Source organism: Cucumis sativus, chromosome 4, assembly GCF_000004075.3.
Source record: "Cucumis sativus cultivar 9930 chromosome 4, Cucumber_9930_V3, whole genome shotgun sequence".
NCBI lineage: Eukaryota > Viridiplantae > Streptophyta > Magnoliopsida > Cucurbitales > Cucurbitaceae > Cucumis > Cucumis sativus.
In genome coordinates, this window is record NC_026658.2 from 25754817 (window position 1) to 25773443 (window position 18627).

An 18627-nucleotide genomic window follows, 5' to 3' on the forward strand; every position below is an offset into this window, starting at 1 on the left:
GATACGTAAGATCAGTTGTATTTGTTTAATATATGTGTTTTTCCATTTTATTTTTGTTATATAGTGAAACGTGTGAACGTGGCATCCAATTAAAATTTTATTGGCTAAGTTTGTTGTTTCTTCATGGACAAAGTTATTAGTGACTTGAGTGCCACATCACCGTCACCACTGCCAATAATTCATCTTTAAGCTTTACAATATGACAATCTTTTTCAATTGCTTTCACTCCATATAACACCCCATGTTGCTCCCTGGAGATTTTGTTTGATATACATTGCTTGTCGATCCTAAAGTTGTAAGTAATGTTAACTTTCATATTTGATTAGAGGAGAATTTAGGTTTCACGAGAGTAAGACGTACGGTCTCTCTCGAGTTTATATATTGAACGGGTGTTTGTTGCATTTTTGTTTTGTTTTTGTCTTGTTTTGTTTATGTTTCTTGCTTGTACTCAATAAATGAAAAACAGATAACGTAGGAGAACTTTTTGCTTAAGATTTGAGAACTTCTAAATTCGTGTCATTCAAGTCTCGATGTTGAATTTAAGTCATCGGCCCACTTTTTTAAGTACCTAACTAGAAGGGTACTTTTTGTAAATCAACAATTTAGGTGTAGTTTGGTAACGATGTGATTGCTTAGTTATAAATGAAGCCTACATACATATAGTTCACCTCTAGATTTATTTGATTTGTTGTTACTATCTATCGATATATTTTCGTGTTTTTTTAAAAAAGAAACTCGATTAAGTTTGTTTGTCTTTTTTAAAAAAATGGTTACTCTTTTCAAATTTAGCTAAGATTTCATTTTGTTTACTTAAGAAATATTTTTAATTAAAAATAACAAATAAAAGCTAAATAATTATCAAAATGCGATCTTACCTTAGGTGTCACTTTTAGGGCTACTACTTAGATGTTAACTGTGTTTTCATTTAACGATAAATATAGCAAAAGTATCGTGATAGTCATATTCAAGACTAAATCTAAACTATTTAATATATTTGTATATCTTAATATATTTATACTTTGCTATATGTCCAAAGTGAAAAAATGTTATTAAAGGCGTTTTAGGGCTTATTGGGCCCAAATAAAATCAAACACGTGACATCGGCCGGAATAAATGGGCCACTCACGAGATAAGTTCATTGGGCTTCAAGCCCAATATTGATAGATCTGAATGGATATTTGGAGGCCCATTAATCAAACACCTGGCCCAGGGACAGTCCAGTTACAGTTCCGTTCTCTTACCCGTGTTGATCTGAGAGTGAGAGAGAGGGAGAGAAAGTTCGAGCCGTGGAAAAGTGCGGGAAGGGGGAAAAGTGAGGGAAAACTCGCAGTTTTGTGGAGCAGGAGGGTGAATTGCAGAAGGGTTGTAAAATGGACGAAGAACTGATTGCGAATTTTGTGTCAGCATACTTGAAGAAGAAGGGTTTCAAGGAAACGGAACAAGCTTTTCAGGAAGAGCTACGTCAGAACAAGACTAATTCTTCTTCTCCGTCTTCTTTCATTGACGTCGACGTTGCTAAGCACTTACTCTCCTTCTCCGAGTACTTTCTTTACCCTTTTAATTCATATCGATTCCCAAATTTCATTTGCATTCAGTTATTATTGGTTGATTTGAACTTCTGAATCAGTTGAGAAATGAAAAGAGTTCAAATATTTTGTAAATTAGAAATTCAGCAAGTGGGTTTGTTGTAGGATGACTTTTTTTATAGTGCTTTTGAGTACGACGGCTAGATTTGTACCCTAGCTAATGTAAATCCCTTGAAAGCTGCATAGTTGAAAATACTGGTCATATACTGTGGTAGTGTATTCTCATGAAATTTACTTTTCCGGAGGATTAGGTGCTTACTAGAAACCATTTCATACAAGCAAATTGCAAGAGGGTTATTGTTACGTAGCATTAGAGAGACTCCATGGTGGAGCTCGGAATTTAGCATGTGTTCTAATCATTTACCAGTTTCTACTGCTTACATTGAGGTTCCTTTAGTTTCTTTCTTGCCAAACATTCCTGTAAGTACACAATAGTTAAGCAATATAGCGGCGGTTAGGTTGAAACAAGAGAACCACCCGCAACTCAAGAATTATGCCAAAAAATGTTTCATCCCTTTACCAATCTTTCTCTGCCCACGTTTGCCTACAAGGTCAATGGTACAACTTTGAAGAGCCAAAATGGGTTTCTTCACTCAAATAGTGCCGACTGCTCAGTGTCCCTACAGTAATATTTAGCCATCATAATTTTGTGCCATAAAGCATCGGCTATGAAAAAATTGCAAAATCCATTTTGCTAAGAGCACTGAATTTCAAAGCAGAAATTTCCTATCCCAAGGCCTCGCAAGAGGTGGGTTAATTTATTATTCACCCAATCGAGATTATGCACACCAACATCTCCTTTTGTATCTTCAACAAAAAAAAAAAAAAAAATCCACAAATGATTTTATCAAAGGATTTGGCCACCTTTGATAGAAAGTGAGATAATGTTATTATATCTCGTGCTTTCTTTTGGGTACCATGTAAAGAAAGAAACCGAAGTATCTTCACAGAAAGAGCATTTTTTTCAAAATGTTCTTTGATTTTGTCATTTGTTATGCTATTCTAGGTCTAATCTTTTTTGCTTCATATTAGTACTCTCCTCATTAAAAACCATCATGGGTTGGCCTGGTAAAAAGGTCAATAACTAATTAAAAGGTCATGAGTTCAATTCATGTTGGCCACCTACCTAGGAGTTAATTTCCTACTGGTTTCCTTGACAGCCAAATGTTGTATGGTCAACGGGTTGTTCTGTGAGATCAGTGAGGTGCGCGTAAGCTGACCCGAAAACTCAGGAAAAAAAAAACTCTCCTTATTAAAACAATTTGATTAGCTTATTCTTATTGAAATTCCATGGATTGTATGTCAATTTTGTGAATTTCATATATCTATGAAATAGTTTCTTATAACCCCCCTCCCCCCCCCCCCCCCAAAAAAAAAAAAGAGAGAATGCAAGCATACTGGAAAAAAGGTAGCTTGTATAAGAGTATGTATATCTAGAAAGTTTCTCTGTGTTCTCGCTTGATTGGGTTTGGGAGGAGAGTGACAATGTCCTATTTAACATCTTTATTTATATATTTTTTTAAAAGTTATCATCATCATCATCATTATTTTAATGTATTGTATACTGAGCGGTAGTCTTTATAGAGGTTTTCTTTGCTCTTTAATGTTTCTTTTCCCAGAGCAGAGAATATTCCAGCTAAATACCTTGAAGGATATAGCAAGCTTAGGTCGTGGGCTTATAACTCACTAGATTTGTACAAGGCAAGTAGTTGTCTAATTTCTTACTGGAAATTATGATTCATTTTACTTTGCTTTTCCTATAACAAGAACTTTAATTCTTTCATTTTCAGCATGAGTTGCTTCGTGTGCTATACCCTGTGTTTATACATTGTTTCATGGATCTTGTGGCTAAAGGACATATTCAAGAAGGTTTGAAAAATAACGTGTCATTTGAAAGTCTCACGTAATGGGGGTAAATATAATTACATTCATATTATTTTGCTTGATATCTGCCAGCTCGAACCTTTTTCAATAGGTTCCGTGAAGACCATGAAATGATGCACCTACGAGATATACAAAAGTTGGAAGGTGTACTATCTCCCTCTCATTTGGAGGTTTGTTGTTAACCAGTAATGACTTTCTTATGTTCTTGTCATTGTTTAGAGAAGATGGTACTGGTTTTTACATTACAATGATAATATATTATAGGAGATGGAATTTGCTCATTCTCTTAGGCAGGGAAAAGTCAACATAAAAATATGCCAGGTAACTCTTTGGTTATCAGTGGTCTGTAGTAGCATGTTGTCATCTTCATGATTAACATGCATTTGCACGAGTTGTTTATAGGTTATTTTCGATCTCTTGTGAACAGAACTGAACTAATCAAACTATAGTTTCTGAAAGGTTTTATTTTTCCAATAATGTTGTTTAGTACTCCTATGAGATGCTACTGCAATATCTTCATAAGACCCAAACCACAGTGATACTTGGGATTATCAATGAACGCATCAACTTCCAAGGTCTTTTACCTTTTCACACTTGCTTCACATCATTGTCCATTGTTTATGCAAGTTCTAAGTCTTTTTACCTTCTGACTCTATCGCATACTTTGTATGGTTTTACAGTTTTCCCTGGTCAGCCTAGCTCAATATCTGATGATGCGGAACTTGTGACACTCACGGGAAGCACCCAGGACACTGCTAATCAGATAAATAAAAAAGAAGTTCATTGGGGGGTGCGTTGGCAAAAATACCAACTTACTTAGCCTATACGTCCTGATTTTCAGGATGATTATTATTTTTCTTGCTTGTTGCCTTTTATTTATTTATGTTTATCATTATCATTATATCCATTATTATTTTTTTGACAAGCTATGACATGTCTGCTTTTTTTTTCCGATTTGAAATGTAGATAGATACTCTTCAATTTTCTCTAAAAGAAGAAAAAATTATGTCAATATGTAAATAATGGCAACATTCTGTTTGTGCTGTTTTTCTCTCTTCTTCCTTTCTTTCATTTGAATTCTTGCTGATTTGACATCCTCTTCAATTTCAAATTCCATGATTGTTATATTTAAATTTATGCTGGCTGTAGTTACTTGAAGATTCTTTAGAAGAACGCTTGGAGAAAGCTGCTGGTTTGCTTTCAGATTCTGAAAAAGCTGAGGGAGAAACCAAGGATGGTGATGTAGATGAGAATAAGGTACCTGAAGTGACCCTGTGTTTGTTATCTTTGATTGACATACTCTATTTTATCTATAGTTATCATTAAATTGTTGCTATTTTATAGATATGTCCTATCTCATGAGTTACATGTCCTCATCTTTCTTGTTTAGAAAAGAACAGCTGAGGGAGGAAAGCAAGGCGGTTCAATTAAAAAAGTCAAGAAGGACAAGACTGCCAGTGCAACTGGGAAAACTCTGAGGGCTGAAGCTAATTCAGCATCTATGGCACCACGAGTGAAGCCAGAGCTTGCTTTACCCATAATGTATTTCCTTCAATCCTGTATTATATTATTTTGCTGCTACAGTTATGTAACACTGCTCCTCGAATGGGTTAGTGGATGCAATCATCCAGGAAAATGATGAACTAAATATTATCTCTTTCTATGCCAGCTTTTATCAGATGTTATGGGATTAGTTCATGATCTTTTTTTGGATACCGCATCATATTAAGACCGAGTTGAACTTAGTTGTTGCCTAGGATGAAGCATTTATACTCATTAAAAAAAAAGAAAAAAGAGGAAAGATGTAGTTACAGTATTTAAACAAAAAATTAATGAAAATGAGTAAACAGTAGCAGTATTAGTTCTTCTTGCTGTTGATTTGTCATGTTGATTGCTTTCAGATCAACAGAGGTGGAAGAATCTATTCTTGAGGATTTGAGGAACCGTGTGCAGTTGAGTTCTGTAGCTCTGCCATCAGTCAGCTTTTATACCTTCATTAATACACACAACGGGTATCGATCAAGTTTTCTTTCTGTTTCTGTTAGCAGTTTCAGTTTCTTCAGTCTTTATGTGCTTGCAGTTGATATCATTGATTCTGATGTAGTTTAAACTGTTCATCAATATCGTATGATGGAGCTTTAGTTGCCGGTGGATTCTCAGACTCTTCTTTGAAGGTAAGTCTTCTCTTTAAGTAACTTTGGATGGCCTTATTATTGTTTGCTAAGCTAAAAAATCTTGGTGGGTTTTTCTGCAGGTTTGGGACATGGCAAAGCTAGGACAACAAGCTGGCAATAGTAAGTCTGTTAAATATGTTGCGCTGGCATGGGATTTTTTATTTTTTATTTTTTTTGTTACTGGCCTTCAATTTGTAATATAGTATTGTTAATAAATTATGCTGTTAAGAAAAATTATATATTAAAACATTTTCATGTATATTAGTGCTCATTTCTATATCCATCTAATACAATAATAGCCAGGGTTTCTGGAATATAAATTCATGCTTGCTTGCCTTTTTATTAAGTGAATATAAAATCATGCTCAAATGTCAGGTAAATGCATAGATATCGTCAATTTAACATATTGTTATTTATAATTCGTGTGTACTCTTTATGTAAAGCCTTAAAGGAATACCAGTAGAGATTCTGGTTTTGAAAACATGATAAACTGAAGTTGTATAAAATTTTGTAGTGCTTCTGATTTTCCCTCTTCCCGCTTCCTTTATTCTTGAAGATTTTCTTATCTCCTACTTCTGGAGAGTTAATTCATCAATTCCGTGCACCAGCTTTGAGTTTAAATCACCTTCACTACCAGTTAAAAAAGCTTGCTTCCTCTTGCTTGTTTTATTTTTCTTTCTTACTCAGGTATTTTATGAAGGGAATTGACCTTCATTATCACGTCTATCAGCTGTTTTGCAGGATGAAAACGATATGTCTACTAGTGATCCAGTGACAGGGCATACGAGTGGGAAGAGGCCTTATACATTATTTCAAGGTCATTCTGGGCCTGTTCACTCTGCAACTTTCAGTCCCATAGGGGACTTCGTTCTTTCATCCTCTGCAGACACAACTAGTAGGATCGAACTGGCCCTTCCCTTTTCTTTTTAGCTTGGTTATATTCTTTCTTGAGATCATGAATATTTCTGTTATCCTTATCCTGGTACAGTTCGATTGTGGAGCACAAAACTAAATGCCAATCTTGTTTGCTACAAAGGTCACAATTACCCAGTATGGGATGTTCAGGTAAATATTTTATCAGATCTCTATGGCTGCGGTGTTTTTTGTTTTCTTGAAAATATTTTATTAGATCTCTATGTTCTGGGCGTTAGTTAATTGGTACTTAGGTTACTTGTATTGGTTAGAATTTGTTAAAGTGCCAACTGTGGAGTGAGGAGTGTGTGAAAGTGTTAAAATTAGAGGGGAGCAAACGTCATTTTCTAGTGCTCTTTCACTATTTGGTGCCACCACTGTTGCTCTACACTCACTTCGTTGTGCAACAAAATTTGTTGTGCATTATACAGCAGACGCAATGTGAGATATTGTTCATGATCCTACTCAAACTTGTAATTATTTAATCCTGACCATCTTTTGATGTAGAATATCTCAAGTGGTTAGTTCATGAGCTGGAACAAAGTAACTTTGCCCTTAGAGAGGAAAAGGAATTAAGCAATTTAAAGAGGTGAAATCATGAGGATTGGATAAAATCTACTAATTAAAGGGTCTTGTAGATAATACAGTGCCAGGGGTCTCCAACCTCACTACCCCCTTCCCTCTGGAAAAAACAGTAGAAGAAGGTATGCCTATCAACAATATGTCTAGCGTTCTTGTGTTTGAGCTCGTGTCCTATAACAATGCTTCGACAAATACCCACAACTTTCAATTATACCTGAATTTCAACTTTCTTTTCTTGGTATTTAAAGGAAAAAACCAAAGCACTAGGTGAAAACTTCACAAGGCAAGAAATATAGATGTAGGCAAGACAATATGGCGTATAATTTTTCTAGATGATTATGGCATGGACATAGCAAGGTTATGCTCAATATATATATGTGTTGAAGGGAGATGAAGAGGCTGATTATAGTGGTTAGATATTGTGTTCTTGAATGCAATTACTTTGCTTGGGCTAGTACCTAGTTTGTTATTGGGGCAAACACTACATCTAAAAGAATCTTTTCTTGTTACCTATTCCGTCATACGTTGACTTGTTCCTGTATTTCTAATGTTTTCCAATTCTTGTTTCTTAATTTCTTACAGGTTGCTCACTCTCTTTTTCTCTAGCTTCAATAGACTTCTCCGTTCATACTTCATTTTAATCTGCATTTACTTTTAGATGTATTGTACAATTTGAAATGTTTTTATTGTTATACTTGATTTCCTGGTGCAGTTTAGTCCGGTTGGACATTATTTTGCTAGTTGCTCACATGATCGAACTGCAAGGATTTGGTCTATGGATAGAATTCAACCTTTAAGGATCATGGCAGGACATCTATCTGATGTGGATGTGAGCAGTTCATTCTTTATTCCTTCTCTGATTTTTTTTCTTCTGTATTATCGTTCCCTTTCCCTTCACACTGATTTCTGTAGTTTGAAACCTTATCTTCAGGAAAAAAATAGTCAGGCTTTTGCTTGTTTATTTTCCGTTTTTGTTGCTTGATCTTAGTGTTTCTGGTACAATATAATCCATAACAAATGTCACTGACATCTTCAGTGTGTTCAATGGCATGCCAACTGCAACTACATTGCAACTGGCTCGAGTGACAAAACTGTTAGATTGTGGGATGTCCAGAGTGGGGAATGTGTTCGAATTTTCATTGGTCACAGGAGCATGATTTTGTCGTTGGCAATGTCACCTGACGGTCGGTTCATGGCATCTGGTGATGAAGACGGTACGATTATGATGTGGGACCTATCAACGGGTCGCTGTGTTACACCTTTGATTGGACACACATCATGCGTTTGGACGCTTGCTTTCAGGTGCAGAAAAGAAAATTTCGACCCCACCCCACCCTACATCCCTGCCTGCTTTTGGGTTTAGACAATGACGTAAATAATTCTCCAATATTTGATGTTTTACATTTCAGTTGTGAGGGGTCTCTCCTCGCCTCCGGTTCCGCCGACTGCACAGTGAAATTATGGGACGTAACTTCAAGCACCAAGCCACCAAGAACAGATGAAAAGTGAGATCTCCTTAAAATAGTTTAAGAGGCTTCAGTTTAAAATTTGACGTTTGCATATTGAACATAATTTCTATTCTCATTATCAGCAAAACTGGAACTCCCAATAGACTTAGATCCTTGAAGACTCTACCAACCAAGTCGACTCCGGTTTACAGTTTGCGGGTACATGCAGTCCGAACTTGCTTATTTTTAAACACATTTCTTTAAATAACATTCCTCTAAATGATTTTATTTACTTTCTTATCCAGTTCTCTCGGAGGAATCTCTTATTTGCAGCTGGGGCTCTCTCAAAAAATGCATCAACTGCTTAACACTCTAATCTTTTGTAATCCTTGCTTAATACACAAATGTCCTGATAAAATCTCCTTGTAATGTTCCATTTATAGGCTATTTATTAGTGTATCATTTCCAGCCAAACTTTTTGTTCAAAAGGAAGTCTTGACATTATCTTATCCATGCATGATGTGCAAGAATCATTCTGTTCATTCGAAAATTTGAAGTGAAATGACTCGTACTTGCAGGCATACCTCACCTCAAATGATTGTGCTGTAAATGATAATAAAGATAAGAAAATTTGCAGCAAAAAAGAAGTTTGAGATTAGGAATAGTGTAAAAGGATATGGGCTGTTTGTTGAATTGGCTATTTGAAAAGTGGGAAAAAGGACAAGAAAAAAAAAGTACATATAAGAAAGGGACAAACTTTCACTGTTACTCAGGGCAGTGAACAGGCCGATAAAGGTACTACACTATTATACCTGAATTAAAGTCTTTTTTTTACTTCTGCCATTTCAGTTTCAAACTGTACTATATATTTTCAGTCTTATTCTTCATTTCAATTCATGAAAAGAAAGAAAACTATACTTGTAGCTCATCAAGAACAGTAGATTCTGACTTGGTAGTGGCAAACTAAGAATAATGATTTCTTAGGTTAACTGTTTATCAGGTTTGAAGATGGCAGTTCACATTTAGTGCCTAAACCTCAGAAATAGAAAGTTGCTGTACTTTTCCTTGGCCCTAAAATGGAGCTTAATAGCTTTAACTTTAGCCCTATCAGATTATTTGATGGCAGCGAACAGTTTTTTTTCTTTATGTTTTTTATGCACTTCTATTTATACACCATGTTCATTCATTATACCATATGTTTGCCCAACTTTGTTCCCATTGATTGTGTATACAGCATTACCATTTCATTCATACTTATAATGTCTGTTTAGTTTAACACAAACAAACACAAGATTATGTGTTCTTTCATTGTCTTCTCGGTTTTTGGTTTCTGCACATTGGCAGGCTGAAGCATACCATTTATTCAACCAACAGTTACAGCCAATTACAGATTGTGTTACTACGCACTTGTATATAGTGTCTATAACCTAAGTTCTTGAAGTGAAGCATTGTTGATTGGAAGTTATTGTTTTTAGATTAATTAGAACTGATCTTCTATTGGTTGTTACAGTTATTTTGACATTTTATGATCACTAACAGAATGCACAGGCTTACATTTTATTATCCATTGCTTCTTGTATATGCCAATAAGCCTAAACAAAGTATTTGTGAAATACATCAATGTATGTTCAAACTGCTAATTATCTGAGAGTGAAAGTCCAAAAAAGTAATGGTCTTTTTGAAGTTAAGAGCAAGAGTTTCAATCTAATATTAAACACATTGGCAGCATCAGGCAACAACTTTTTTCTACCTGAAGCAAAGCAAGCATTTTGTAGATTAATGCTCAACACAATACTCTTGCATTACATCAGATGTTTAACCCCCTCATAACTTTTACTCGTCGAACCTGTGTTTTCGTTGTATGATTCTACCATTTGATGTGCTAATTCCTGTCTCCTTCGACCTCAGCCAGGTCATTGACATGGGAGGAAGTTCAAGGCGATCAACTGAGTTCCATCCATTACTGGGGGTTTGCTCATCTAGTATTTATCTCATTGTTGGATCACATTTTGTGTATATATATATAACTAATGATAAGAGTATTCATCATTAAATAGGGATTCAACACACACTCAAAGATACAGTTCAGGTCTTCAATCATTCCCTTTGAAGGCCAACAAATAGAACCATTAGTCATCTTGAAAAATTCCATAATTTCATCATTTGGCCACATAAACATACAAACAAGATAATGGATGCAAAAGGAAAGGACGATAAAAATAATAAATAAAGAACGAGGAGATGATTATTATTTTATATAGACTAAAATCCAATAACATGCATCATAATTTAAGATATACACATCAAGAAATTGTTTGTCGTAGCAAAATTTCAGTTTATTGACACTTCTTGAAAGGGAACAAAAACATGTGTAATTATATAAAAACATTAATGTATAGAAGTATAGAAGATATTGATTAGTTGCATTCTGTCATAACTGACAAATACATTAGAAAATTAATTAGCATCTTGAAATAAACAAGATATGTTACAAAATCATCAACCACTGAAGAACCCAACTTTCACACAACATCTTCTTGGCACAACAGGTCAAATATATATATATTGTTCCATTCAAAAGCAGTAACTAACCAAAAAAAAGAAAGAAAGAGTGAATAGATATAAAAAAACATTTTGAGAGTGATATCACCCATCAAATAAATATACAAGATTGAGCATGATAGATAGACCAAAAAACCAAGTCGACTAACCAAATCAAAACCAGTTGGATGTTGGTTTAGAAAAACATAAAAAAATATTTCAAAGACTAGTTAAACCAATCGACTGAAATTTACTACTTGACTAAGATATTTACTAAACCATGCATAGCCGGATTAATAGTGATTTAGTAAAAAAAAAAATCAACTCTCCACTCCTATAAAATATCGAGGCAAATGCATGAATTTGATGTAAAATCTGCAACAACCTAATGTCTTGCAAATAACTTAGATGTTTTATCTTAAACATTGTTAAAAAGAAAAACATTCAACAATTTGTTACATGAATTTTCAATCTTTTCCTTCATATTTTTTCATCTAGAGAATGAAATAATGTCATTCATTGTTTTTCATTGACAGGAAAGACATCACATATCCAAGAGTGTAATGTAACCAAGTGTAGTCTATACCACAAACGCCAACCTCTCTGGTAGCTACAATAGTAACTATATGCTCCCTAAGTGCTTGTCCTAATTACAATGACTAATAATATAGGTTCGACTTGGATTGACTTCTAATTGAAAGAAAATAAGTAGTACTTTAAATAGTTAAAAAGTTAATCGAGACGTGTCCATAATCTTTAGGGTTAGATAACTTATAGTTAGTCGAGCTGAATGCAACCAACCATATGATTTATTGATATATGAAAATAATTAAAACGAAAATGATAAACAAGTAAACAAAGAAAGATGGACATTATTATATATTCAATGAAGTAATAATTGAATTTCAAAGTTAAGTAAAATAGAAAAAGAATCAAACAATATATTAACTTTTATCACTGCATTTGACGTACGAGTGATCTTAAAACTGAAGGACACAAAGATCTTCAAACAAAATCAAAATTATTACCATTTTTTCCCTCGTTGATAAAAAAATCTAATGATAACAACAACAATAATAACAATCTTGTGTCTTTCTTTAGCAGATCCTCCTCCATTGATTTCTGTTTCAGAGCTCAAAAAGAACAATAATGGAAGAAGAAAGATGGCAAATTCATGAGTCAAATCTACAAATAAAGAATAAAACTCAATCAATCCATGGAAATAACAAAGGGGAAAAAGAAAACCCCCTTTTTCTTTTTCTTTAGTAGAGAATTCCAAATGATATATGAAAATAAAGATGAAAAACCCTTTTACAACACAAGATATGAAAACCCATCTCAATTTTATTATCCCATGAACTATAATACTTGAAGAAAATATGAGAGAGAGAGAGAGAGAGAGAAGAAAGAAAATTACCTGGAACTGAGAAAGTGAAATTACAGAACAAAATCCTTTAGAAAAAATACAATATAATCATAAAAACAAAAGAAGAATTAAACTTTACATCAAAATATATAAAAAAAGGGTAAAGAATTTTTTAGAAAAGGGAAAGGAATTGGCAAGGGAAACTGACAGAAAGAGAAGTGAGCACACAAGAGCAATGGCATATTATTATACCAAAAGCCTCTGTGTGCTCACTCTCTTCTGTCAACTTCTAATTTTACTAACACCATTCCCCTCAATTTTAATCACCTTTAATTAATTCTTCTTCTTCTTCTTATTATTATTATTCAACATTTAGAAAACAATGATAATAACAATCCCTTTTGTAAAGGGTCAAATCAAATCAGAAAAAAATTCTGGAAACCCAGATAAGGAAAAGTGCCAAAAAAAGCAAAAATTCTCATAAAATTCTAACAGACCCTTATGGGAAGTTTTTATTAATTAGGGTTTAGGGTAAAGAAAGAAAAGCAAGCAAACAAACAAACAAACAAAAAAAAGTAAACTTTTTTTTTCTTCTTTTGCTTCATCTCTGTGTCTTCATTAATCACTTTCTTTTGCTTGTTCTTCTTCTTATCTATCTGATCATGAAGCAGATAAAACAGTGGCTGTAAAATAAAAATGTTCATTGGAAAAACCAAATAACAGAAACAGAATAATAATAACAACAATAATATAGAGAGAAAATAAATACCCAAAAAGGAAAGTTTCTTAGATGAGAGAAAAAAAAGTACAGTTGAGGAGAGAAGGAAAAAAAAAAGAAAAAAATTCTTTTTTTTTCCTCAAAGATGATGAAATGGAATTGATTTTGAGAACAGATTTTGGGGTTTGGGCATCTCATCATCAAATCTCACACTCACATGGGTTTTCTTTTCTTTCATTATAATTAGAGAAAGAAAAGAAGATCAAGAAGAAGAAGAAGAGAGATTCAAAGTTTTTTTTTTCTTCTCTTTTTCTTCCTTTCCCAGGTTGTTTTTCAAACCATTAAATCAACACATTACAAGTGAGGGAGAGAGAGAGAGATGAGAAAGAGAAAATAAAGTTTAAAGCTTTCTAAAAGTTGTGGTTGGATCATGCATTTATGTGTGGAAAAAAAAACTTACCTATGCACATCTGTCACGAATCTCTAGCTGTCGAGGATTTTAGAGGTTGAGTTAGGTTGAGTTGAGGACTCAAACTTAATTGTTTCGGGTGTATATTTCTTCGGTCAACTTAAATTAACTCTAAAATATTTAAGTTCGAATTAATTTCTTTCTTCTTAATATCGTTTTACTTTAACAAAATATGTAAATTTTTTATTAATATATTGTTCATTTCAATTGTGTTAGGGAGGAGAAAAAACTTAAAATAAAGAAGTTTTTTGAAGAATAGAAAAATTGATATTCTGATAACAAAACACAACATTTATTAAACTTTTGAAATATATGCTTATATAATTGTATTTTAGTGAACTAATAATAAAATCAGGTTGGTTTAAGGTATTTTAAGGTGAACATATAAAACTAATTGAACTCATAAAATTTCACTTATATTTAAACCTAGCCGAACTTAAATTTGTTGGAAATTCAATTAGCTCAAACCACACTGAAAGATTTTTGGATACGAACTTAATTCAACGGTAACAGAAATATATATGGTTTTTTTCTTTCTCTTGGGAGAGTTAAAATTAAGAAGAAAGTGTTGCAATCTCACTAAGTAATTGTGGGTTTGGTATATGTAGATGGCACGTGTGGGAGAGATTGGATATGAATATGAAGCGTAGATGGGAGAGGTGGGAAGAGGGGAGAGGAATCCTAACCGTTGGATATGGGTTGAACCCTAGTTGAGTTTTGATGTCTTTTGTTGGAAATTGGGCCTTGATGGGACTTTGTCAAAGAGAGGAGAGATTTTATTTTTATTTTCAATTTAGCCCTTTGGTTTTGGTAATTGTAGTAATTTTGTTGGAAGTACTTTTGTGTGTGGATGAAATGGGTTTGCTCAACTTTCATTTTCCTGACAACCAATTGTGAAGCTCATTGCCTCCTTCTATGGAGAGTGAGACACTAAACACTCAAAAGAGAGTGAAAAATGCAGTGTTCGACTTTAAACATGTTAAACTATATACACATTTTTGTCATTTTAAATATCATTTGGAAATACGTTTTTAGTCGTTTCAAGTTTTGACAAATTGGAAGCAATTCTCAAACATGCATTAATATATGATATTTAAACGGGCCCTAGAAGGATAGAGCCAAATGTGAGAAATAGAGTGACAAGAAATTTCAAGTTAGTATTATATTACCTTTTCATTCAACAATATTTGACACATTGTTATGGTACATTCATTTTATTAGTAATTGTGTAATAGGGTAGCACTTTTAAGAGTATAACCATATTTTTAAAAAATTGCGCAAACACATAACGAAATCTATGCATGAATGATAGACTTTTATTAGTGATAATAGTACTGTATCAACCGATATTTATATCTACTAATGTTTATAGATTATCGTACCTCGGAAAAACGGAAAAAGAGAAAAAGAAAAGAGAGAAGAAATAATAGGGATGGGGACCAATCTTTGTTATGGTAAGGTTAAAAGGGAAGGGCACTTTTGTTAGGATGAAATAATAAAGAAATGAAAGAGAAAAGAGAGAAAGAGAGAAGAAAAATTAAAAGAGAAGTTTAAATGTGTTTGGTAATGGCTATCTATTCTATACCCTAAGCCAAGGGGTTGTGTGTGCCTTCTCTTCTCTTCTCTTCTACCTTCTCTTACCCTTTCCAAACTTTAAAGGTTAACTAATTATTTTGCCTTTGCCTTTGCCTTTGCCCTTCTTATATATATATATATAATTCAAATGGGAAATTTCATGGGAACAAATGAAATCAAAACATTATATTATGTGTTAATAATATATGAGAGTGAAAGAGGGGAGGGGGAGGGGACACCCACACCCTTATTAATTCATATAGTGTCCCACTTTTGTTGCTAAGGGGTCTCTAGAGCCTAGTGTTGATTGCCTATGCATGGACCACTCCTTTTAATACTCTATTCAATTTATACACACCACCAAATTATTCAATTTATCCCCCACCTCTCTCTCTCTTTCTCTCTCTCATGTGTCGGGTTTCGGTTTCGTTGATAATATATATATATATATATATCATAATCAGAATCACGTGATAGTGAAGGAAAGTTATTCTACAGTTATTATGATCATGTATAACGTACAATATAGTTTCCTACTAATCATCATCTTGTGGTCGTCGTCCTTTATGTTGTTTTATGAATTTTTTTTTAAGTAGTTGTTATCACATTATTTTAATTAAGGAATTAGCTTTTGGGTTATTTGTTAATTTGAAGATGGATTGTTTTTCTAAGTTTCTCGTCAAATCCAACAATAATTAACCCATCAGTACACAAAAGAAGAAGTCCTCTAGTAGTATTTATGTGCTTTGGAGGGTGACATTCTTTATATTCAACATATATAAAGTCCTTCAAAAGTTACTTAGGAAAGATTGGGGTTTATTACACATTTCTTTTGTATATATATATATATAGAAAAACACATTTTATATATATATATATATAAAATAGAACATAAATGCAACTAAAATAAAAACATGTATATAATCAATAAAAAGATATCATAGGTTTAAATCTCCTTACCCGAAAATATTGAGTTTAATGCAAATTATGAGAGATATTTATATCTTAAAACAAAGATTACAACTATTTTGATTGATAAAATGTGAATGGATTAAATTAAAAATAAAAGGCCTAGAAAATTCAATTTTGAGTAATAATAATACTTTTCACTGTATTTTATGTCAAACATTAAATAGGCATAATTTAGAATAGGTTTGGTAAAATCCAAGTATATTTTTTCTTCAATTAATTCTTTTTAACGATTGTTTAATCTTTTTAAATATAAAACACAAACTAATTTTTTCTTTAAAAGAAACCTTTAGAAGCTATCTATATTTTTTAAAATTTGACTTGATTTTTAAAAACTAACTAATAGAGAATTAATCCTAACATTTAAGATAATATCTCTACATAGAATGTCACAACATTCTTTTAGAAATTAAACCCTAAAGTTGTTTCTAATTTTTATTTATGGAGAAACAATACAACAATAAATTAATAGTAATTGTGATGAAATTGGAAAAGAAAATTAATTTAGGTACATAAAAACAATTTAATTTATTTTCTTTTATAGTGAAAATAGTTATCTCCATGGGATCCTTCAAATTTTAATATTGTGTAGGAATCTTAACAAGTGGGAATAGAAATCAATTAATTGGATGACCAAACCCCATGTGAAAATGTGTCGGATATATATATATATAATGTATGTATGTATATATATTTATTTATATATTTACTTTTATTTTTTTTCTTTGGAATATTTAAGGTTGTACTTAATTTAAGGGAACAATTCTCTTAATTTCAATCTCTAAGAATACCAAATTTAGTCAATCATAAGCAATCAATAAAATTTGATGCTAAATTTGCTAAAGAGAGTACTAAAAGGGAAAAGGAGATCATGAAGAAATGTAATGGTCACACCAATGGAGTAAAAACAAGTGAATTTTTGTTGACTTTTATTCCTCTCATATATTACTTCTTTTTATAATGATGTGGAGGACACAAACTTTGCCTAAGAAAAAGGAAAAAGTGTGAGTGTGACAATAATAACATTATTAGGACGCTGTGATGAGATTGAAAATGTTGTGATCGTGTTTTGTGGGTTTAACCACTACTACTCTTTCCTCTTTGTTTTTGGTTATAGGTAACACAAGCGGTCTCAAAGTTTATTCTGATAGATTGTAGGATATTGAACAAAGTGCAACTCGATTATTTCTTAATCCATCGGTATATATATATTAACCAACACAACATTTTCATTTGGGGTTAGATCCTCAAGTACACTCTATGCCTTGCTTCAAGCAACCCTTAATAGTATTAATATAAAAATTATTCATACATTAATTAAGCCTAATTTGAACATAGTTAAGTAAAATAAAGATATTCAATTATTAACTCACATAAAATTGTTAGAACTAAAAAAAGTTACACTAACAATGTACAATTTTTTTAATTACGTGACAATAAAATGTGAATAAAATAACATTTTAATATGATGTACTAAACAGATTTTTATTTGAGACATTTTTAAAATAATAAAATAAATTAAAATATTAACAAACTATAACAAATTTTAGATTCTATCAATTATTGAAATTGATAGAATTCTAACACTATCTATCAATATCTATTATTAATAGAATTTGAAAATTTGTTATATGTTAGTAAATATTTCGACAAATTTACTATTTTTTACAATTCTTTTATTATTTTTCACAAAATCATATATATTTTCTAAATTTAGTAGAAAATATGAAATTAGGAGTTGAAATGCTCCACAAAAAATATATTCAATAAAAATCCGGCAAAAATGGTGACCTAATAATCATCCCAATGAAAACAAATTACTTAATTTATTGATTCTTTATTAAAAAGAAAATTTGGTACAAAAGTAAATGTTAAAATATTGCTTTATTTAAATAATATAAAGGGTATTAATATATATATATATGTTGGAAGAGAGCACACACAATCACTCGATTAAACAAACTTATGCAGATTATATATATATATTGACTTTATATATATATATATTGACTTTATATATATATATATATATAAAGTCAAGAAACTGAATTTAGACCATATACAAGGCTGTATACTCTCACAATTTTGATGTATTATATTGAAGAAACTAATTATAGTTTTTTTTTTCAAAAAAGATATTGAGATTAATATAAAAGTCATTTGATAATAGAGTTTAATTTAGAATCACACACACATATATGGTCCAAAATTGGTCCTCCTCTCATACAACCTTAAAGAAAAGAAAAGAAAAGAAATGGAATGGTATACATGTATTAATATATAATACAAAGAAAAAATTGAGAGAGAATCACTTTTTGTACATAGAAATAATGGAATGAAATTAAAGTGGTTTTGAATCCAAATACTTGTTGATCAATAGAAGCTTTCAGAAAACGAAAATAT

At 32.1% G+C, this 18627-nt stretch overlaps 1 protein-coding gene and 1 long non-coding RNA gene across 3 annotated transcripts; one reads left to right on the forward strand and one right to left on the reverse strand.

The window, feature by feature from the left end:
- The first annotated feature begins 1248 nt into the window (after positions 1-1248).
- Positions 1249-9230, forward strand: LOC101214018 (transcription initiation factor TFIID subunit 5). 2 transcript variants are annotated; one of them, XM_004145457.3, is made up of 19 exons: positions 1249-1540; positions 3206-3287; positions 3377-3455; positions 3543-3640; positions 3735-3791; positions 3958-4045; positions 4151-4260; positions 4620-4727; positions 4861-5012; positions 5372-5482; positions 5575-5644; positions 5725-5764; positions 6375-6539; positions 6633-6709; positions 7851-7967; positions 8175-8440; positions 8548-8643; positions 8730-8805; positions 8892-9230. In XM_004145457.3, exons 1-19 carry the CDS (start codon positions 1371-1373, stop codon positions 8952-8954), a joined length of 2025 nt encoding a protein of 674 aa, XP_004145505.1. In that variant the 5' UTR covers positions 1249-1370; the 3' UTR covers positions 8955-9230. The 2 variants fall into 2 exon arrangements, with proteins under 2 accessions (XP_004145505.1, XP_031740017.1); XM_031884157.1 differs by having other exon boundaries at positions 1260-1540; positions 3211-3287.
- A 1007-nt stretch (positions 9231-10237) lies between these two features.
- On the reverse strand, positions 10238-13653 carry LOC105435322. Its single transcript, XR_969375.2, has 2 exons — positions 13263-13653; positions 10238-13176 (listed from the first exon to the last, which is right to left on the reverse strand). It is a non-coding gene; the product is annotated as an uncharacterized LOC105435322 (long non-coding RNA).
- Positions 13654-18627: the final 4974 nt, after the last annotated feature.